Genomic DNA, 23,944 nt, shown 5'->3' with positions numbered 1-23,944 from the left:
TATTTAGGACCTCGGAGAGATGACAATTTGTCAATCCATTTCTTCATTCACAACAATAAATTAACAACCCTATCGTTTCTACCTGTATAACTTGTTATGTAAACAACAAACATAAATATCTAGGAAGGTATATCTGAAAAAATAATAGGTAGGTAATGGAAAATAAACAGAACAAAAAAGTGAGAGTAGGTAGGTACCTAGTAAACAAACAACAGAAAGAGTAAAAGTCGTGAGGTACTCATTTAGAAAATAGGTACCTAATAAGTTAGTATCAAATATAATTATGCTAATACCTATTAAATAAGAAAAAAATAATAAATAAAGTAAAACCACTTTGGAAATAGGTATCAGAGTGTCTTCTTTTTAAGTGATTGTTTGAGGTAACAGTTAAATATTGGTTCAGTAGTGGGTAAGTAGTAAGACCAGAGGATCTTCTTGGCATTACAAAATACCTATTAATGAAGAAAGTAAAAATCAAAAGTTTACAAAAAAAAACTTGAGAATTTTTTTTAAACTAAGATGAACGTCTCACGAAAATGTAAACACGCAAAATTAAACATCAACTCATCATTTGATGATAAGGGAATACAATATGCCATAACATTTAGAAACCACATAGGTAAGAGGTGCTGGGTCAATACGAGAACACCAGAAAGTAACCCGTAACCATTTTATTTAATAGGGGACTTCTGTCTCACCCTGTAATGTGGATCGGCAACTATTTGGTATACAGTTATGCCACTGCATTGTGCTATCAAACCACTGGGAGATTCCTCAGATGTTTGTTATTATTACCTATTATACTTTTCAAATTATCATTATTTTCGGTATTTGCATAGAAGCATCTAGTCATTACCTGGTACTACATAGAACCTATAACAGGGTCGTATTCCGGATTTTGTCGAGGAAGGGGGGAAAACAGTCCAAACAATAATGGACCGGGGCACCGGGGAGGGTAAATGCTTCGAATTTTCCGAGTCTGGCCTACAGTAAATGAAGCTCGAGGGGGTGGGGGCCCTCGGCTCCCTAAAAACGGTCCTGTAGCGTAGAGGTTACGGTCGAAGATGTAGTTTGTAGTCACTATGCCTTCGTTATTGTAAGTTCGCCTCTATTGTACCTTGGAGTCTTTCTAATTTTCTAACGCATAATATTGGTGATCGCTCCAAAAAATTAAGAATGAAATTCCTTTTTTTTATTTCACTGCACGTGTCTCTCTCTCTCTCTCTCTCTCTCTCTCTCTCTCTCTCTCTCTCTCTCTCTCTCTCTCTCTCTCTCCTTTTCCTTCCCTCTATTTTTGCACTAACTAATTTTGCCTCCCTCTCTTTCATCCCCCCCATCAATTCAACCCAGAACTAGTGTCCCTCCTTTCTCTCTCTTCTAGTTCTAGCCTCTGACACCAGGCTACCAGATAGCGCCTATGATCACTTTCCTCTCTTGATGATCACTGTGTTTATTCATTACCAAGTCATGCTCAATTGAACACATGGAATTTTAACCATTCTATGCTCAGCCACACACATTGGGGTCAACGGGGAAGCCTTTTCCTCGAATGTACCTAGAGGGATTTTTTTCTGTGGGATGAATGAGGGATTTCCGTGGGACCAAATTTTCAAAGGTACTTATTTTTTTTTCTGGACTTGTGTTTCAGTTTTGAAACGAATTAGGAGAGGATATGGTTCACCTATCTTGCAAGGAACTAGCATACATACATACCTACATAGTTGTTTCTTGTGTTTAGATACCTAGTACCTACATTAAAGAAACTTAGGTACAAATCAACATCCAGGTCCCAAAGCAATGATACATGAAGGTTCCCACTATCTAATTCCAATTGATACAGGGTTACACCAAGGTCTGCAGCTTTTCCCGCGACACATGTTCAGACCATCTGATGGATCGGGGTCAGACCTAGGTCTTTCAGACTGTCTGAGTGTGATTCCCTGGCATTGGGCTTGCCGATAGAAGGCTGTAGAAATTAGATGTTAGTGCTTTATTTAGAATTTTAGACTGTCGAATTAGAATTAGACCATCATGTAGGTAGTCAAATTAGGACCTTAAAAAAAAAAAAAATGAGTGTTTCACCGCCGTTTTTATTTCGTAGCAATGAAACAACTGCTACATTAGACCATGTGGTCTGTGTCGTAGCATGCCCATCCCGTAGTATGCCTCTCATCAGATAGGCGAGAAGAGACATTCCCATTCAGGTGCTGGGTCAATACGAGAACACCAGAAAGTAACCCGTAACCATTTTATTTAATAGGGGACTTCTGTCTCACCCTGTAATGTGGATAGGCAACTATGACCACATAGGTAAGAAGAAGACATTATTTATCTAACATAAGTACCACAGCTAATGTCCATCATTCAGCATTAATGAACTATCACACCATAATGACCTATCACAGTTTTTACGAATAGTATCTTCCCAATTAAGTACTTTCTTACGTCAACTCAATTCAACACCTCTCAACAAACACGTAAAATAAAGACAAAGTATAACAGGAGCCAAATCACTGGTCCCGGTTTCGATTCCCGGCGGGGTAGAAGTTTTTTTCTGTGCTTGGAGTTCGGGGTGCACTCAGCTCGTGAGGACAATCGAGTAGCTAGTTCAATCGGTTACCAGTGACGTCACTACCAGTGTAAAAAGATGGTTGAAGATGGGATTTAATTGCAAAGGAGGCACTTTGTAATGCTGTGATATCCACAAAAGAATTTAAAATGCTCTGCTCTACCACAGATATCAATCGACTACAACTGTCTTCCTTATACTCTTTGATATGATTGTGCTTCTCAAGATGCCTATAATAGGTACCATACAAATGTACAGCATGAAACAGAAAAAGACCATTCAGGCAATTCCCCTTAGAGATGGCTCTTTTATGCCTAATACATACCTCCATACAAATTTACTTATTGTTTTCACTTATGCACCTACTCAGTACTATATACTTCATGTTGCGATCTCAAAACTACACTCACATCAAAAAAAAACTTACTCTAACGTCAAATTTCAAACAGAAAAAGACCATTCAGGCAATTCCCCTTAGAGATGGCTCTTTTATGCCTAATACATACCTCCATACAAATTTACTTATTGTTTACACTTATGCACCTACTCAGTACTCATACTTCATGTTCCGATCTCAAAACTACACTCACATCAAAAAAAAAACTTACTCTAACGTCAAATTTCCCATTGTCTGGAGCCAAGAAATTAATTGTGTGAACTGAAGAATATAACAAGAACAAAGTAAGGAGTAAGGTTCATGAAATTCTAATTGAAAATGTTGTTCGTAATGAAGTAAATACTTTATTAGTAAGTACTTGGGTATAGGCAGGAAGGCTAAGGCAGGTATTAAGTAGTGTACTTGGGTATAGGCAGGAAAGCCAAGTAGGTACTTTAGGTTTGGGTACTTGGGCAGGAAGCCATCAAGAATGGGTCTGAGTTTAGACTGCTTCCGTCTGTTGATAAACAGGGACCCACTCTTCCCAGCCCTTTAGCAGTGCCAGCTAACCAAATTAAAAGAAAAAAAAGAGGTTCTATTGAGGGAACTGTAACAACTCGGGTCTTATTGTCCCAAAAACGAGAGAAAGAGGACGGGATGGGAAAAAGTCAAACGTTCCGAGAACGGAACTTATCTGTTCAGGATAAAATTCACTCTGCGGGGGGAAAAAGGAGTCGCGACCTAGCGCTTACAAGGCAACCTTCCTAGCTAACTAGACCGGCTTCTCTAAATCCTTGAATGCCAGCGGAGCGATCCAAATGGATCACTGAAGTTAAGCAACGTTGAGCGTGGTTTCTATCGAGATTGGTGACCATCTAAGCAATCACCAGCTGGTGGCGTTTCTCTGGCCCCACTCCAGGCTGGGTGAAGTTGATGTGAGTAGGCAGATAGCTTGTGGCCAAACACGCCACTGTGTACCTTTAACAACAGCTTGAGCCTTCTTTTACAAAACTCAACTAATGGATCTGAGCGCTAGGCCGCGAGTTCCATTTCCTGAACGGATAATGTTCTTTCTAGAAATGGCTGTTTTTCTTCTATCCTGTCTTCCTTCTCTCTTCGATTCCGGGACGATAAGACCTTAGCAGTTAGCAGTTACAGTTTCCTTTTTCAAACCTAAAAAAAAGTGCCTCGTTGGTGTAGGAGGGCGCGGGGTTCGATCCCAGCTGAGGTATGGAATCCTCGTTTGTTTGATAAATTGACCACATAAAAAGGGAGCTCCAAGGGTTAGGTGGTAGAGAACGCCTCCGGCGTTAACCTCGCCTAGAGGTTACCTTCCACTCAAGAGTCTATTATTAATTTTCATCTTTCCTCTGGCTCATCAATGTTCTGCATTGTTAGTATCCGGAAGGGTGACCATCTGGCATCTGGGCAACCGCGTGCTGCTGGCTGTTCCACACAGACTAGGTTAGGTTAATGTCATTTAGAGGTAAAGATGTCATCTGCAGAGCTCTTCAAACTTTCAAAGCAGCAGCTTCCAAAGTCAGGATTGCCATGATACTTGCACACCTTCGTAACGGAGATGTAACATGAAGAAGGAGAAGAAGAAGAAGAATAAGAAGGAGAAGAGGAAGACCGTATTTCGTGCAAATTATCAACTTTATACAGGGTGTTCCTATAGATACAAACATGATGTACTCCTAATACTATGCTAATCATAGGTACATAATGAACGTAATGACACATATTTTATACAGAACTTACTGGTGAACCTCTTCGTATTTCGTGCAAATTATCAACTTTATACAGGGTGTTCCTATAGATACAAACATGATGTACTCCTAATACTATGCTAATCATACATAATGAACGTAATGACACACATTTTATACAGAACACACTGGTGACCCTCTTCGTATTTCGTGCAAATTATCAACTTTATATGTACAGGGTGTTCCTATAAAATTCTCAACGCAACTAAAATGTCTTGGTCTGCCATTTAAAATGAGTAATTTAAAATGGAGTACTAAATTTGGAGAAATGTTGATTATTTTATAAATTTCTGACTTAACTTCAACTCGAACCACCATCTCGAACCATCATCATCTCGAACCTCGATCCAAAGTCCACCACTACACCACTGAGATTGGTGAATAGTGCTACAGACTTTGGATCTTTGGAATGAATGCAATTTCTCTCGTCACCTTTACACACCAGGAGAACGTGTTGCAAGTACTAAACTTGTAGAGTGTTCTAAGTTATAAACTTGTGATGAACCGATAGGTAAGCTATAACCTTGCTTCATGTGTGTTATTTAGTGAACAGAAATTTATTTTTGTTCAGAAACATGGGCTGCAAATAATATCATATCTACCGAGAAAACATGAAGAAAGGGAGAGAGAGGAAGGGAGAGAGAGAGAGGCTAGAGAGAGAGGAGAGAGAAGGGGGAGAGAGAGAGGAGGACGAGAGAGAGAGAAAGAGGGAGGGCGGGAGAGAGAAGGAAGGCGAGAGAGGGTAGAGAGAGAAGGGGGGCGAGAGAGAGAGAGAGAAAGGAAAGAGAGAAGGAGGACGAGAGAGAGAGAGAAAGAGGGAGGGAGAGAGAGAGGAGAGAGAAAGAAGCCATTAAAGGTGACAAATAGTTGTCAAGAAGCTCGCCTGGCAATGAGGAGACTGTGGGTTCAATCCCAGTCGGGGTATGGAATTTCGTGATCAACATTGTTTGAGAAATGGGCTAGAAAATTCAAGAAATACTTAAGAAAGACTTGCCACCTTCCTGGAGTTTAAGACAGAGAAGGAGTGTGGAGATCTGGAGATGAACACTAGTCTTCTCCCACTACCGCTGTTTTTGCTGCTGCTGCTGCTGCTGCTGCTGCTACTACAACAACAACAAAAACAACTTACCCACCTATAAAAAAGCTATTAATAGGTAGGTACTATGTACCTATTTAACTGCAGAAAGAAAGCGACTATGCATTCCAACACCTGCAAAAGTGCAATTCGATTTGATTTTTTTTTTTTCTCTCGTTTTTACAAATAAACTGATTTCACTCTCATAAGGTCAATATTCAATACTCTGTTCTCTACAAGACTTCATCATGTGTTGAATGTGATAGGAATATACACTCGGGATCTCAAAAACCTTGTAAATGTTAAAGGTGTAACCTGAATTTCTAATTTTTTTGTACTCACTGGGACACCTTGGCATAACGATGTACTTTTTCAAAAAGTATAGGTATACATACCTGCTACGTCAGCGATCCATGTTTTGGGTGACATTTTGGATATGCAACTTCTAAATCAATAGCATCAGATTTCAGTAAAAAAAGAAAAAAAATACTGAAATTATTTCGGAATTAAAATCCAAACAGAAGTAACAAAAATGACTTGGGCAATTCTTCCTGGGAACGATTCAAATACAAAAGGGACAAATGACACCTCCACTAACAAGAAATAGAAAAGGGACAAATGACACCTCCACTAACGAGAAATAGAAAAGGGACAAATGACATCTCCACTAACAAGAAATAGAAAAGGGACAAATGACACCTCCACTAACGAGAAATAGAAAAGGGACAAATGACATCTCCACTAACAAGAAATAGAAAAGGGACAAATGACACCTCCACTAACGAGAAATAGAAAAGGGACAAATGACATCTCCACTAACAAGAAATAGAAAAGGGACAAATGACACCTCCACTAACGAGAAATAGAAAAGGGACAAATGACATCTCCACTAACAAGAAATAGAAAAGGGACAAATGACATCTCCACTAACAAGAAATAGAAAAGGGACAAATGACATCTCCACTAACACGAAAAATACAAAAGGGGAAAACGGCATCTCCACCAATCTAACAAAGGCAAATATATTTAGGACCTCGGAGAGATGACAATTTGTCAATCCATTTCTTCATTCACAACAATAAATTAACAACCCTATCGTTTCTACCTGTATAACTTGTTATGTAAACAACAAACATAAATATCTAGGAAGGTATATCTGAAAAAATAATAGGTAGGTAATGGAAAATAAACAGCACAAAAAAGTGAGAGTAGGTAGGTACCTAGTAAACAAACAACAGAAAGAGTAAAAGTCGTGAGGTACTCATTTAGAAAATAGGTACCTAATAAGTATCAAATATAATTATGCTAATACCTATTAAATAAGAAAAAAAAATAATAAAGTAAAACCACTTTGGAAATAGGTATCAGAGTGTCTTCTTTTTAAGTGATTGTTTGAGGTAACAGTTAAATATTGGTTCAGTAGTGGGTAAGTAGTAAGACCAGACGATCTTCTTGGCATTACAAAACATTAATGAAGAAAGTAAAAATCAAAAGTTTACAAAAAAAACTTGAGATTTTTTTTAAACTAAGATGAACGTCTCACGAAAATGTAAACACGCAAAATTAAACATCAACTCATCATTCGATGATAAGGGAATACAATATGCCATAACATTTAGATGATTTAGAAACCACATAGGTAAGAAGAAGACATTATTTATCTAACATAAGTACCACAGCTAATGTCCATCATTCAGCATTAATGAACGATCACACCATAATGACCTATCACAGTTTTTACTAATAGTATCTTCCTAATTAAGTACTTTCTTACGTTAACTCAATTCAACACCTCTCAACAAACACGTAAAATAAAGACAAAGTATAACAGGAACCAAATCACTGGTCCCGGTTTCGATTCCCGTTGGGGTAGAAGTTTTTTTCTGTGCTTGGAGTTCGGGGTGCACTCAGCTTCGTGAGGACAATCGAGTAGCTATTTCAATCGGTTACCAGTGACGTCACTACCAGTGTAAAAAGATAATTGAAGATGGGATTTAATTGCAAAGGAGGCACTTTGTAATGCTGTGATATCCACAAAAGAATTTACCACAGATATCAATCGACTACGACTGTCTTCCTTATACTCTTTGACATGATTGTGCTTCTCAAGATGCCTAATACCATACAAATGGACAGGATTAAGCAGAAAAAGACCATTCAGGCAATTCCCCTTATAGATGGCTCTTTTATGCCTAATACATACCTCCATACAAATTTATGTATTGTTTTCACTTATGCACCTACTCAGTACTATATACTTCATGTTGCGATCTCAAAACTACACTCACATCAAACAAACTTACTCTAACGTCAAATTTCTCATTGTCTGGAGCCAAGAGATTAATTGTGTGAACTGAAGAATAAAACAAGAACAAAGTAAGGAGTAAGGTTCATGAAATTCTAATTGAAAATGTTGTTCGTAATGAAGTAAATACTTTATTAGTAAGTACTTGGGTATAGGCAGGAAAGCCAAGTAGGTACTTTAGGCTTGGGTACTTCGGCAGGATGCCATCAAGAGGGAACTGTAAAAAAAAAAAAAAAAAATTCTTATTATCCACAAACTAGTCAAAGAGAAGAAAAACACGATAGGAGAAAGCTATCCGTTCCGTGAACAAACCTTATCTGTTTAGGATGAAGATTCGCCCCAGGCGGGAATAGAACCTGCGACCTGGCGCTTACAAGGCACAAGCGCTATCTTCCACTAACAAAAAATAGAAAAGTGTTAAATGACATCTCCACTAACAAAAAATAGAAAAGTGTTAAATGACATCTCCACTAACAAAAAATAGAAAAGGGTTAAATGACATCTCCACTAACAAGAAATAGAAAAGGGGTAAAAGACATTTCCACTAACAAAAAATAGAAAAGTGTTAAATGACATCTCCACTAACAAGAAATAGAAAAGGGGTAAAGGACATTTCCACTAACAAAAAATAGAAAAGGGTTAAATGACATCTCCACTAGCTATCCGTTCCGTGAAAAAACCTTATCTGTTTAGGATAAAGATTCGCCCCAGTCGGGAATAGAACCTGCGACCTGGCGCTTACAAGGCACAAGCGCTATCTTCCATTAACAAGAAATAGAAGAGGGGTAAAGGTTATTTCCACTAACAAAAAATAGAAAAGGATTAAATGACATCTCCACTAACAAGAGACTATACTCCACTAACAAAAAATAGAAAAGTGTTAAATGACATCTCCACTAACAAAAAATAGAAAAGGGTTAAATGACATCTCCACTAACAAGAGACTAGGCTGACTTGGAAAGGAAATTTACATGATTAATTGTTTTGGTACATGATGGTTAAGTTTACCGTTGTGCACGAGAGATTAGTGAGTCAAAGTCATGGTTAAGGAATGTGGTAGAGAGTATGGTTAATAGTTAACCTTTCACCTCTCTAGGATATTAACCATGTCTGTCTTCTGACTAGTAAACATACTAGTTCTGGTGATGACGTGTTTTCTACCAGGCCCTGTTTACTTCTAAGGTCATTATGATGCATCAAGGAAGTTCTCAGACTATGGATCTGAGCCTTATTTTACAAAACATAACTATGGATCTAAGTGCTAGGTCGCGGGTTCGATTCCTGCCCGGGGTGGATTTTGTCCTGAACGGATAATGTTGTTCTCGAAATTTCTGGTTTTCAGCTATCCTGTCTTATTTTCCTCTTCAATTTCTGGGCGATAAGACCTTACCAGTTAAAGCAGCAGGTAATGGTTAGGCGGTACAGAACGCCTCCTCAGTTAACCTCGCCTAGAGGTTACCTTCCACTCAAGAGTCTATTATTAATTTTCATCTTTCCTCTGGCTCATCAATGTTCTGCATAGTTAGTATCCGGAAGGGTGACCATCTGGGCAACCGCGTGCTGCTGGCTGTTCCACGCAGACTAGGTTAGGTTAATGCCATTTAGAGGTAAAGATGTCATCTGCAGAGCTCTTCAAAGCAGCAGCTTCCAAAGTCAGGATTGCCATGATACTTGCACACCTTCGTAACGGAGATGTAACATGAAGAAGAAGGAGAAGAAGAGGAAGAAGAAGAAGAGGTGAAGAGCTTGACGAAGGTCACCTATGTTGAGAACCACTGAGGTGTGTTAAATGCGTGATGAGTGACCTGAAATTATCTCCTAGTGTGATCACTATGATCACTTTCCTCTCGATAGTCTAGAATTCTTGATGATCACTGTGTTTATTCATTACCAAGTCATGCTCAATTGAACACATGGAATGTTAACCATTCTACATATATATCTTCTATCTCGAGCCTCACACGTTAGGGTCACCGGCGAAGCCTTTTCCATGAAATAGAGAGGGATTTTTTTCCTTCTGTGGGATGAATGAGAGATTTCCGTGGGACCAAATTTTCAGAGGTAGTTTTTTTTCTGGGATTGTGTTTTAATGTTGTGACGAATAATAAAATAATTAAAGAGTCCGGTAGCTCTCGGTCCCGCCATGCGCCAAGTCAAAACTGTTTGACAGCTTTATGATAGGTACCTTAACTAGAGATTAAGCTGCGAATTTGACTACTCTTTTTTCCCATAATGTACCAGCCCGAATTAAATAATTTGGAAGTATTTAATAACTATATACCTATACCTACTTACTATAATCATACTATGTATAACTTATGTATAGGTAGGCTATTATATCTTGATAATAACAGGGTTTGTCTGTGATTTTGTAAGCGAAAGTTTTAGGTATAGGCACTAGGTAGTTGGGAATTTAGGCATAATAAGATTAAAATATAATATTGTACCTACCTATGACAGCTTCATGTTTACTGTCTCATAAGTACCTACATAATTATGTTGATAGAAATATGGGATACCCTTTCTCAACAAAAGAATAGGTACCAATAGCCGGGTTAGTGTTATACCGATCCATTTACATTTACATCGACGTATATTACCAAAGCAAAAAAAAAAAAAAAAAAAAAAAATCCTTCAGTCTTTTCCCAAAGACTGTAGGAAATTCATGTCATGCAAGGACCTAGAATGAGTATTACCTACACTGAGATATGTATGTTTAGGTACCTAGGTAATAACTACATTAAAGAAACCTAGGTACAAATCACAAAACTAGAGTTTGGACTATTTCCCAAAGTAAATGAAACCTAACCTGCCTGTACCTATCTTGCAAGGAACTAGCATACATACATACCTACTAGTTGTGTCTTGTGTTTAGATACCTAGTACCTACATTAAAGAAACCTAGGTACAAATCAACATCCAGGTCCCAAAGCAATGATACATGAAGGTTCCCACTATCTAATTCCAATTGATACTGGGTTACACCAAGGTCTGCAGCTTTTCCCGTGACACATGTTCAGACTGTCTGACGGATTGGGGTCAGACCTAGGTCTTTCAGACTGTCTGAGTGTGATTCCCTGGCATTGGGCTTACCGATAGAAGGCGGTAGAAATTAGATGTTAGTGCTTTATTTAGAATTTTAGACTGTCGAATAAGACCATCATGTAGGACCATTTTTTTTTTTAAAAAAAGGTCCTAATTCGACAACCTACATTTTTTTTTTTTTAAAAAAAAAAAAGGTCCTAATTCGACAACCTACATGATTTAAAAAAAAAAAAATAAAAAAAAAGATGAGTGTTTCACCGCCGTTTTTATTTCGTTGCAATGAAACAACTGCTACACTTGACCATGTGGTCTGTGTCGTAGCATGCCCATCCCGTAACTAGTATGCCTCTCATCAGATGGGCGAGAAGAGACTCTCTCTCTCTCTCTCTCTCTCTCTCTCTCTCTCTCTCTCTCTCTCTCTCTCTCTCTCTCTCTCTCTCTCTCAGACAACTAACCTTATCTGTTTGGTATCTTATCAATCTACACAAATTCAACCCAGAACAAGTGTCCATCTCTCTTTCTCTCTCCCTCTCTCTCTCTCACCCTTTCTTTCTCTCTCTCTCTCTCTCTCTCTCTCCCTCTCTCTCCTTCTCCCTCCCTCTAATTTTGCACTAACTAATTTTGTCTCCCTCTCTTTCATCCCCCATCAATTCAACCCAGAACTAGTGCCCCTCCTTTCTCTCTCTTCTAGTTCTAGCCTCTGACACCAGGCTACCAGACAGCGCCACCGTCTACTCGGGGAATAGCTGATCGACCGAGTACTTGTGAAAGATCACGTTCGCGTATTTCCGGAACAGTTCGGCAATGGTCTCCTCCAGAATCGGCTTCATTTCGGCCGCCACACAGATAGCGCCACCGTCTACTCGGGGAACAGCTGATCGACCGAGTACTTGTGAAAGATCACGTTCGCGTATTTCCGGAACAGTTCGGCGATAGTCTCCTCCAGAATCGGCTTCATTTCGGCCGCCACGTTGCGCCAGTTCTCGTTGAGGAATTCGTTCATAGCGCGGCCGAGTTCAAGGTCACCATCGAAGAGGCCGGAGAGATAGAGAGAGGCGTGGCCGATGGAAAAGTCCGTGAAGACCTGCGAGATGTGGAGGTGCTCGCGGCCTCAAAATCCGCCCCGGGCGGGAATCGAACCCGCGGCCTAGCGCTTACAAGGCAGACGCACTACCAACCAAGCTAACTAGGCTGGCTGAAATGCCTTAAGTTGTGTCCAAACATAGTCCATTGACGACGAGCTGAATCTATGTTGTCCAGGCAGTGTGGACGATTCAGTCCACATCGATCAAGGGCCGGCCGACTATGTGTGGACACAACTTGGAGAAGAAAAAAAAAACGCGGACTTATTCAAAATACCGAATCCTGAAGACATCTTTTTTCACATGCCCTCTTCACACATTGTATAATACATCGAATTACATTAGGTTCTACACAATTACATCCAACGCCCAGAAGTCTCAAACTGTTTCACCGATGAAACATCTCTGTTGCAATGAAACATCTGTGTTGCAATGAAACATCTATGTGTTTCAATGAAACACCTGTGTGTTTCGATGAAACATCTGTGTGTTTCGCCGGTCGGAAATGTTTCACGGATACTCCCGCGGGCTAATTGTTTTCAGAGATGCTGGCAATCCCATTATTCCCATTGTTTTAGTTTAATTGAATCTGAACAATCGCGGTAGTCCGCAATTAAAAAACCCCAATGGTCTAATAGACAGGGCTTCCCAAATATAAATTTACTTTAATTCTTTTCTTCCATTAGGAGTATAAGGAAATTTAAAAAAGTTCAATATTAGAGGGAATTGTAACAACAGAAGAGTTATCATCCCCAAATCGAAAAGAGAGAAGGAGGAATTTATAGAAAGCCATTTGTCCTGTGAAGAAAACGATAGGAGAAAGATATTCGTATTCGGGAATTCGTTCGATTCCAGGGTGGGAATCGAACTCGCTACCTAGCGCTTGGAAGACGGGCACACTACTCTTCGAGAGATAGTGTCCTGGTTTTTTTCTAGTTAGCCCTCATAGCTCTTGAAAAAAAAGCCTAGTTAGCTTGGAGGGAAGTGCGCCTGCCTTGTAATCGCTAGGTCGCAAGTTTTATTCCCTCCCAGGGCGAACATTATCTTAAAATTCCAAAACAGATAAGATTCGTTCTAGGAACGCCTGGGTTTCGCCTATCCTGTCCTCCTTCTCTCGTCGATTTCGGGACAATACTTATCCTCCGTTGTTACAGTTCACTCTAAAGAAACCTCTCGGAAAAAAAGTTCTGAAGTCAATCTACCTTGAATTTCTTTGTCAGCTTTTTTTGTAGGACGGAGTGTTTTTTTTTTTTTTTTTTTTTTTTAGTCAAACCTAGTCACATTTTGGTATCCCCTGGACCAGAACAGATTTCTCAGCTGGGTGCAAAACGTTCATTAAATAAAAATCCACCTAGGCACTCCACGTCTCTGCCTATCCATCCAGACTATTCTCTCATCTTTGTAGGTAATAATTATTGCGAGAACAACAGAAAGAACTTCAATAGGTGCCTACTGCCTACATCCTAGTGAAGTTGTAAACAGATTAAAAACTGAATTGTGAATTCCTGATGCTGTGGAATTGTACTAAGAAATTAATGCATTCCGGATTGATGCGGAATTGTGCTAGGAAATGAAATGGAAACCATTTGGAATTCAAACAGATAATAGGTGAATAGGTAGGTAGGTAGATACCTAGAGAGATAGATAGGTACGTAGGTACAACCTAGGTAATTATATAAAAAAAAATATTAAACTATTGTATACGGAAGAAGAAAAGTGAAGACTGAAGACAGAAAACAAAACAAAGCTGATCGTTTTGCAAATTGTCACGAATTTAAAACAACGATTTAACCTAAATGCACTAAGAGAAGGAAAAAAAACTAGGGTGCCGGAAGCCCAATGGAATGACTGGGTTCCGGCACTCTGATTCGGAACCCTATATCAGGAAGCTCGACACTTTATAGCATTCCAACACCCTATAAATCAGGGGAGGAAGTAACCCAATGAATAGAGTTATTCCACCCTAACTTGTGGCACCCTAGGTAGGTACTAATTTTGTTCTCAGTGTGGTTTTTCAGATAGGTACCACCTGTCTAAGTAACTCCTACAGGCGTGTAGGCCTAACCTCACGAAATACTAAATCAAAGATTGTATCATAATAAGATCAGGATCCCAAAAATTCAATCATTCAAAATATTCAAAACTTGAATGATATAAGTAAAGCATAAACTTTCAAAAATTTCAAAGTTTGTGTGAATGTGAAATTCCCATTCATAACTGATGAGATCATGTTTTTTTTTTTTTTTTTTTTTTTTTTAGATATCTACCTACCGACTTAATTATAAAATAAATAACATCTAGGTATCTAACAGGTAGTTTGTATTATCTGAACTTTACATATTAAGTATCTATTTTATATCTAGGTATAGGTACTAGTATTTAAATTAGTTGGTATGGCTACCTATATATTATGAATGTAGGTATTCACTATTCATATTACACATATAGAGGAATCAGGTAGGTTTTAGTATTGCCTAGACAGGATGGAGCCTCTGAGAGTGGATTTTTACTTTCCTTATTATTTACATTACTGCTAGCAATCATGTTTGAGCTTTGTATAAGATAAATATAGGTCCAGGGGGCCTGAAGATAAGCAACGTTGTTCGTCGTTGATATCCGTATGGGTGACCATCTGGGCAGTCCCTTGCTACTCACTCAGTGTGGCTGAAGTGGCTGAGGTTAATGTGAGATGGCGCGTAGCTTGTCACCAAATGGAGGGAAAACTTCGTCACTAAAAACCGTAGCAGTTATCCAGTTTAAACAGTGACGTGAAACTCCTAACAAAAAGAGTACTTTGGGGTCCCAGCGAAAGTAAAGAAAAAAAATGAACGAATATAATTAATATTACTTTCCTTCCTGTAGGTATAGGTAAAGTAAAAATAGTACTGCCTCGGTGGTGTAGTGGTCAAGGCGCTCGCCTGGTAAACAGGAGGGCGTGGGTTCAATCCCAGCCGAGGTATGAAATTTTATCCTCAATATAATTTGAGAATTTGACCACAATAATAATAAGCCTCCGGCCTGGAAGGGTTCGGCCTGCAGGATGAGAGAGGCGGCGATGTCCGTGTAGTTGCCCTCGCTTTTGCCGGCCCCTGGGGAACAGGAGACAGGTATTGAAAGGTCGTAAAGAATTGTTGAAAAATAGTCCCGCTCAAAAGCCCCTTCGATTCTAGAGGTGCATGCGTCCAAATAGAGTCGACCGTTGATTCACAATACATAAATGCACATCGATCGACAGCTGTCAACTATGTGTGGATACACTTGAGATTTAACTCCAAGATGCTGAAGAGTTAAACTTAAACGCGAATATTTCAAAGGTTCGGTTGAACTTTGATGCAACCTGTCCTTGCTTTTTTCCGCTTACCTAAAGGTGTGTCCAAACATAGTCGACCGGCCGTCGCGTCGATCGATATCTATCGACGAGATAAAACTATGTTGTCGAGGCAGTGTGGAAGTGTCAGTCGACATTGATCGATGGCCGGTCGACTATGTGTGGACACACCTTAAAGCTTGAGTCTCAGTTGGCCCAATCAAATATGCATTTCGCTCCTTTACTAAAGGATTTATAGCATAACGCTAAAGAAGATCATAAAACAACCTAAATTAATGCAAAATCGTCTAAAGCTTGAGACTTCGTCCAATCACCTGATATCGGCATCATGAGGATGCGTCCATTGATGACATAGTCCGCATTCAATTGCAGTCGGGGCAGCTCGATTTTCACCCGAATCCTCTTCTTATCCAAATCTAACCGGACGGCTTTCACCAGATAGGCACTCGGCCCAAATATGGTGATGTTACGGTAGATGGACTGGACATTGACAGCACCCGATCCCTGGTTCATGATGAGCTCGGGAATGACCAGAGGTTCGCACGGGGGTAGACCTGGCACCATGGGAACAGAATGGAGATAATAGCATGAAGATAAATAAATAAATAGATGGAGGTATGTTTTATGACTGTAACTGTCAAATTGACTTGCCGGGGCGGAGGACTACCGCGCTCCTTAATTTTTATTTTAAAAATCTTGTACATAACACCTTGCTTAGACTGCGGGAGTAAAGGGACTTTTCAGTCTTGTTCTGGCAGTATAAGCAGGGTATTGGTATAAGTGAGACCATCGGCTATAATAAACGTGCGATAAGAGAGGATTTTGCCAAAATCGAAACAGATCTCGAGTTATGTATCAATTTTCCGGGGTGAAGCACGGGCAACCTGCTTATTACATATGTACCTTCACCTCCGTAATTATGTAAAGTTGTAAAGCACAATAATGGTAGGTAATTTAATAGTTAGTTACGTACATTATCGTATATATAGTTACCTACTTAATGTTCTTTCTGCGGAAACAATAGAGGTACTTCAAAGATTTGCAATCAAGCTGCTTTACTTCCGAAAGTCATTAATCTAAATCGACTTATTGCACATTCAGGTAGGTATATAGGTATTATAAAAGTACAAAATTATTAACACAGGTTGAAATACATATTTTGGCATTACTTCCATACGTATTACTCATATTAGATGCCTACACCCCATAAAAATTCCTTGATTATGTTTAATTATTTTATTACCTAATTATTATTGTTTTCCGATTTCGCGCTACCTAATCTCAACATTCTCAACACCCTTCAATAAGATGTAATGATAATGATTTAATTGTTCCGTTTTTCCTGGTTCCTTGACTTCGGATCATAATCATCTCATTCTAATGATTAATAGATTATGTTTAATTATTTTATTACCTAATTATTATTGTTTTCCGATTTCGCGCTACCTAATCTCAACATTCTCAACACCCTTCGATAAAATGTAATGATAATGATTTAATTGTTCCGTTTTTCCTGGTTCCTTGACTTCGGATCATAATCATCTCATTCTAATCATTAATTGAAATAGAAAAGGGACAAATGACACCTCCACTAACGAGAAATAGAAAAGGGACAAATGACATCTCCACTAACAAGAAATAGAAAAGGGGCAAATATCATCTCCACTAACAAGAAATAGAAAAGGGACAAATGACACCTCCACTAACAAGAAATAGAAAAGGGACAAATGACACCTCCACTAACGAGAAATAGAAAAAGGACAAATGACACCTCCACTAACAAGAAATAGAAAAGGGACAAATAATGACACCTCCACTAACAAGAAATAGAGAAGGGACAAATGACATCTCCACTAACAAGAAATAGAAAAGGGACAAATGACATCTCCACTAACACGAAAAATACAAAAGGGGAAAACGGCATCTCCACCAATCTAACAAAGGCAAATATATTTAGGACCTCGGAGAGATGACAATTTGTCAATCCATTTCATCATTCACAACAATAAATTAATCCACCAATCTAACAAAGGCAAATATATTTAGGACCTCGGAGAGATGACAATTTGTCAATCCATTTCTTCATTCACAACAATAAATTAGCAACCCTATCGTTCCTACCTGTATACCTTGTTATGTAAATAACAAACATAAATATCTAGGTAGGTACATCTGAAAAAATAATAGGTAATGGAAAAAAGGCAAATATATTTAGGACCTCGGAGAGATGACAATTTGTCAATCCATTTCTTCATTCACAACAATAAATTAACAACCCTATCGTTCCTACCTGTATACCTTGTTATGTAAATAACAAACATAAATATCTAGGTAGGTATATCTGAAAAAATAATAGGTAGGTAATGGAAAATAAACAGCACAAAAAAGTGAGAGTAGGTAGGTACCTAGTAAACAAACAACAGAAAGAGTAAAAGTCGTGAGGTACTCATTTAGAAAATAGGTACCTAATAAGTATCAAATATAATTATGCTAATACCTATTAAATAAGAAAAAAAAATAATAAAGTAAAACCACTTTGGAAATAGGTATCAGAGTGTCTTCTTTTTAAGTGATTGTTTGAGGTAACAGTTAAATATTGGTTCAGTAGTGGGTAAGTAGTAAGACCAGACGATCTTCTTGGCATTACAAAACATTAATGAAGAAAGTAAAAATCAAAAGTTTACAAAAAAAAACTTGAGATTTTTTTTTTAACTAAGATGAACGTCTCACGAAAATGTAAACACGCAAAATTAAACATCAACTCATCATTCGATGATAAGGGAATACAATATGCCATAACATTTAGAAACCACATAGGTAAGAAGAAGACATTATTTATCTAACATAAGTACCACAGCTAATGTCCATCATTCAGCATTAATGAACTATCACACCACATAATGACCTATCACAGATTTCCTAATGGTACCTACCTAAGCACTTTCTTACGTAAACTGGATTCAACACCTCTCAACGTAAAATAAAAACAAAGTATACCTAATAGGAACCGAATCATACTGGTGTCGGGTTCGATTCCCGGAGAGATCTAAGTTTTCTGTGCTCGGGGTGCACTTAGCCTCGTGAGGATAATTGAGTAGCTAGTTTAAACGAGTAGCGACCAGTGGCGGCATTACCAGTAAGTACAAAAAGAGATTGAAAATGGGAATTAATTTAAAGGAGGTACTTTGTAATGCTATGATATGCACAAAAGAGGTTAATCGCCAATCTTACCACTGAAAGTTAACACAGTGTCAAGGGTTTTCTTTGAAGTCACACATTTGATTTACATAGTACATAGACCAGTATTTTCGAAACCCTGGATTATCTGAAAACTCCCTGTGGTAAGATCGGGCATAAAAGGCTCTACCGTAAATACTTACCTATCAATCGACTGTCTTCCTTGTGCTTTTTGTTATGATTGTTTCTTATGATGTCTACTATCAGACATATTTACTTATTGTTTTCACTTATAAAATGCGCCTAATCATACCTCATGTTCCGATCTCAAAACTACACTCACATCAAACAAACTTACTCTAACGTCAAATTTCCCATTGTCTGGAGCCAAGAGATTAATTGTGTGAACTGAAGAATAAAACAAGAACAAAGTAAGGAGTAAGGTTCATGAAATTCTAATTGAAAATGTTGTTCGTAATGAAGTAAATACTTTATTAGTAAGTACTTGGGTATAGGCAGGAAAGCTAAGGCAGGTATTAGGTAGTGTACTTGGGTATAGGCAGGAAAGCCAAGTAGGTACCTTAGGCTTGGGTACTTGGGCAGGAAGCCATCAAGAATGGGTCTGAGTTTAGACTGCTTCCGTCTGTTGATAAACAGGGACCCACTCTTCCCAGCCCTTTAGCAGTGCCACAGCTAACCAAATTAAAAAAAAAAGAGGTTCTATAAAGGGAACTGTAACAACTCGGGTCTTATTGTCCCAAAAGCGAGAGAAAGAGGACGGGACGGGAAAAAGCCAAACGTTCCGAGAACGGAACTTATCTATTCAGGATAAAATTCACTCTGCGGGGGGAAAAAGGAATCGCGACCTAGCGCTTACAAGGCAACCTTCCTAGCTAACTAGACCGGCTTCTCTAAATCCTTGAATGTCAGCGGAGCGATCCAAATGGATCACTGAAGTTAAGCAACGTTGAGCGTGGTTTCTATCGAGATTGGTGACCATTTGAGCAATCACCAGCATGTGGCGTTTCTCTGGCCCCACTCCAGGCTGGGTGAGAACGAGTAGCGACCAGTGGCGGCATTACCAGTAAGTACAAAAAGAGATTGAAAATGGGAATTAATTTAAAGGAGGCACTTTGTAATGCTATGATATCCACAAAAGAGGTTAATCGCCAATCTTACCACTGAGAGTTAACACAATGTCGAGGGTTTTCTTTGAAGTCACACATTTGATTTACACAGGCCAGTATTTTCGAAACCCTGGATTATCTGAAAACTCCCTGTGGTAAGATCGGGCATAAAAGGCTCTACCGTAAATACTTACCTATCAATCGACTGTCTTCCTTGTGCTTTTTGTTATGATTGTTTCTTATGATGTCTACTATCAGACATATTTACTTATTGTTTTCACTTATAAAATGCGCCTAATCATACCTCATGTTCCGATCTCAAAAGTACACTCACATCAAACAAACTTACTCTAGCGTCAAATTTTTGTGTTGCAGTGAAACACCTGTGTATTTCGATGAAACATCTGTGTGTTTCTATGAAACATCTGTGTGTTTCTATGAAACATCTGTGTGTTTCGCCGGTCGGAAATGTTTCACGGATGCTCCCGGGCTAATTGTTTTCAGAGATGCTGGCAATCTCCTTTTATTCCCATTGTTTTAGTTTAATTGAATCTGAACAATCGCGGTAGTCCGCAATTAAAAAACCCTAATGGTCTAATAGCTAGGGCTTCCCAAACTGAGGGATACCGAATTTTCTCCACGCCTTATGTAGGTAATCCTCTGAAACTGCATTCAAACCTATCAAAAAGCCAATGGCGATAACAAGTTGAATCGTTGAATGCATCAGTTCCCCATGGATCACTGAAGTTAAGAAACGTTGTGCGTGGTCACTATCCGGATAGGTGACCATCTGGGCTACCGCATTCTGTTGGCTTTTCCCAGCCCACTCAGGCTGGGTGTGGTCAATGTGGTCAATGAGTCGTGGTCGGGAACTTGAGACACATTTTGGTACCCCCTGGCCCCGAACCGATATCTCACAGCTGGGTGTAAAACGTTCATTAAATAATCCACCGAGGCACTCCAGCACTTCTTTGCCTATCCATCCAGACTATTCTCTCATCTTTGTAGGTAATAATTATTATTCCGAGAACAACAGAAAGAACTTTAATAGGTGCCTACATCCTAGTGAAGTTGTAAACAGATTAAAAACTGAATTGTGAATTCCTCATGCTAGAATTGTACTAAGAATTTCATGATTAATGCATTCCGGATTGATGCGGAATTGTGCTAAGAAATGAAATCGAAACCATTTGGAATTCAAACAAAAAACAGATAATAGGTGAATAGGTACAGGTAGAATGTAGATAGATAGGTAGGTGCGTAGGTATGTAGGTAATTATAAATATAATAATTGGTGCATTGTACATATACGGAAGAAGACTTAAAACAGAAAAAAAAACAAAGCTGATCGTTTTGCAAATTGTCACGAATATGAAAGAACGATTTTTCGTTCTCGGAACGGCTGACTTTCTCCTATCCTGGTTTCCTTCTCCGTTCGATTTCGGGACGATAAGAACATAGCAGTCACAGTACCCTCTATCAAACCTCTTCAAAAAATAACCAAACGCGCAAAAAAAAAAAAAAAAAAAAAAAAAAAATAGGGTGTCGGAAGCCCAATGGACTGGGTTCCGGCACTCTAATTCGGAACCCTATATCAGGAAGTCAAGTAGGTAACCCAATAATAGAGTTCTTCCACCCTAACTTGTGGCACCCTAATACTAATTTTTTCTCAATGTGGTTTTTCAGATACCGTGCACCTGTGTAACTCCTATGGGCGTATTAGGCCTAACCTCACGAAATACTAACATCAAAGTTTTGTAAGTTTGTATATTATAATAAGATCAGGATCCCAAAAATCCAATCAATCAAAACGAAATGATATAAAGCTAAACTTTCGAAAAATTCGAATTTTGTGTGAATGTGAAATTCCCATATTTATAACTGATGAGATCATGTTTTTTTTTTTTTTTTTTTGTGGTTATGAAAAATCCCCTTTTTTATAATTGAGGGGATTTTTTTTTTTTTTTTTTTTTTTTTTTTTTTTATGTATTACCTATGTACCTGCTTACTTCATTATAAAATAACATCTACTTGTAGTATCTGAACTTTACATATTAAATATCTACTACTATTTTATACTACTAGGTAGTTTTATTATTTAAATTAGTTGGCATAAGTACCTACCTATATGTTTCTGGTAGGTATTGCCCAGTCCGGATGGAGTAGGTATCAGACAGGATGGAGCCTCTGAGAGTGGATTATTTATATCTAGTGAATTCTTGTGCCATTATTACTTTCCTTATCCTATAGGAAGGAAAGTAATGTAATCGAGTCAAATTTTAAGGTGCTCGCGGCCTCCGGCCTGGAAGGGTTCGGCCTGCAGGATGAGAGAGGCGGCGATGTCCGTGTAGTTGCCCTCGCTTTTGCCGGCCCCTGTGAAATACGAGACAAATAGAGGATTATTTAATGGAGTTTTTCACGAATTGAAAGGTCGTTTTCGAAAATAATATGTTCAAGGTTCTTTAGTGCTTTGCTGAGGAAGTCATGGCGAGCGAACGTCAAGAGTTTGAAGCGCCGGCGCAGCGCCGGCCGCCGGACCTAAATAAACCAGAAATTGAGATTAATATAATATTATGGGATAACTTTGAACTACATCTTTCTGACTCCCCGTGAGCGCGTGACGTGACGATAGAGTGTTTCTACCTTAAACACACTGTGTTTTTAACACACAGACAAACTAAATAACTGACCGCCGTATGTATGAAGTCTAAAGAAAAGATAAATTTTAGTTTAACTTGAAATGAAAATCTTGCCAAATTTCATGAAAACTAGCCAGTTATCTCAAGAAATGACATGAAATTGGCAACATTGTTCGTCTTAAGTTAAACTAAAGTTTAACTTTGGCTTTCATACATACGACGGTGAGACTCAAAACTCAAGTTGGCGATGACTTGAGTCTTATTTGGTCCGATCAATTACCTGATATCGGCATCATGAGGATGCGTCCATTGATGACATAGTCCGCATTCAGTTGCAGTCGGGGTAGCTCGATTTTCACCCGAATCCTCTTCTTATCCAAATCTAACCGGACGGCTTTCACCAGATAGGCACTGTATTATACTTTTCAAATTATCATTATTTTCGGTATTTGCATAGAAGCATCTAGTCATTACCTGGTACTACATAGAACCTATAACAGGGCCGTATTCCGGATTTTGTCGAGGAAGGGGGGAAACAGTCCAAACAATAATGGGCGGGGGAGGGTAAATGCTTCGAATTTTCCGAGTCTGGCCTACAGTAAATGAAGCTCGAGGGGGAGGGGGGGGCTCGGCCCCCTAAAAACAGCCCTGTAGCGTAGAGGTTACGGTCGTAGATGTAGTTGTGCCTTCGTTAGTCACTGTGCCTTCGTTATTGTAAGTTCGCCTCTATTGTACCTTGGAGTCTTTCTAATTTTCTACCGCATAATTGGTGATCGCTCCAAAAAATTAAGAATGAAATTCCTTTTTTTTTTAGATGGACTGGACATTGACAGCACCCGATCCCTGGTTCATGATGAGCTCGGGAATGACCAGAGGTTCGCACGGGGGTAGACCTGGCATCATGGGAACATAATGGAGATAATAGCATGAAGATAGATAAATAAATAAATAAATAGATGGAGGGTATGTTTTATGACTGTAACTGTCAAATTGACTTGCCGGGGCGGAGGACTACCGCGCTCCTTAATTTTTATTTTAAAAATCTTGTACATAACACCTTGTTTAGACTGCGGGAGTAAAGGGACTTTTCAGTCTTGTTCTGGCAGTATAAGCAGGGTATTGGTATAAGTAAACACCTTGTTTAGACTGCGGGAGTAAAGGGACTTTTCAGTCTTGTTCTGGCAGTATAAGCAGGGTATTGGTATAAGTAAGACCATCGCCTATAATAAACGTGCGATAAGAGAGGATTTTGCCAAAATCTAAACAGATCTCGAGTTATGTATCAATTTTCCGGGGTGAAGCACGGACAACCTGCTTATTACATACCTTCACCTTCGTAATTATGAAAAGCACAATTATGGTAGGTAATTTAGTAGTTAGTTACGTATATATACATAGTTACCTACTTAATGTTATTTCTGCGGAAACAATAGAGGTACTTCAAAGATTTGC

At 38.9% G+C, this 23,944-nt stretch overlaps 1 protein-coding gene across 1 annotated transcript; it reads right to left on the bottom strand.

The window, feature by feature from the left end:
• Positions 1-1,225: 1,225 nt before the first annotated feature.
• On the bottom strand, positions 1,226-23,392 carry LOC103513272 (protein takeout-like). The gene is made up of 8 exons (XM_026826522.1): positions 23,313-23,392; positions 22,773-22,903; positions 22,142-22,226; positions 16,825-16,847; positions 15,864-16,103; positions 15,233-15,310; positions 11,993-12,249; positions 1,226-1,415 (listed from the first exon to the last, which is right to left on the bottom strand). Exons 1-7 carry the CDS (start codon positions 23,390-23,392, stop codon positions 11,999-12,001), a joined length of 888 nt encoding a protein of 295 aa, XP_026682323.1. The 3' UTR covers positions 1,226-1,415; positions 11,993-11,998.
• Positions 23,393-23,944: the final 552 nt, after the last annotated feature.

Source organism: Diaphorina citri, unplaced genomic scaffold (assembly GCF_000475195.1).
Source record: "Diaphorina citri unplaced genomic scaffold, Diaci psyllid genome assembly version 1.1 scaffold948, whole genome shotgun sequence".
NCBI lineage: Eukaryota > Metazoa > Arthropoda > Insecta > Hemiptera > Psyllidae > Diaphorina > Diaphorina citri.
The sequence above is the reverse complement of the archived record's forward strand: the minus strand, read 5'-3'. Positions and strand labels throughout refer to the sequence as shown.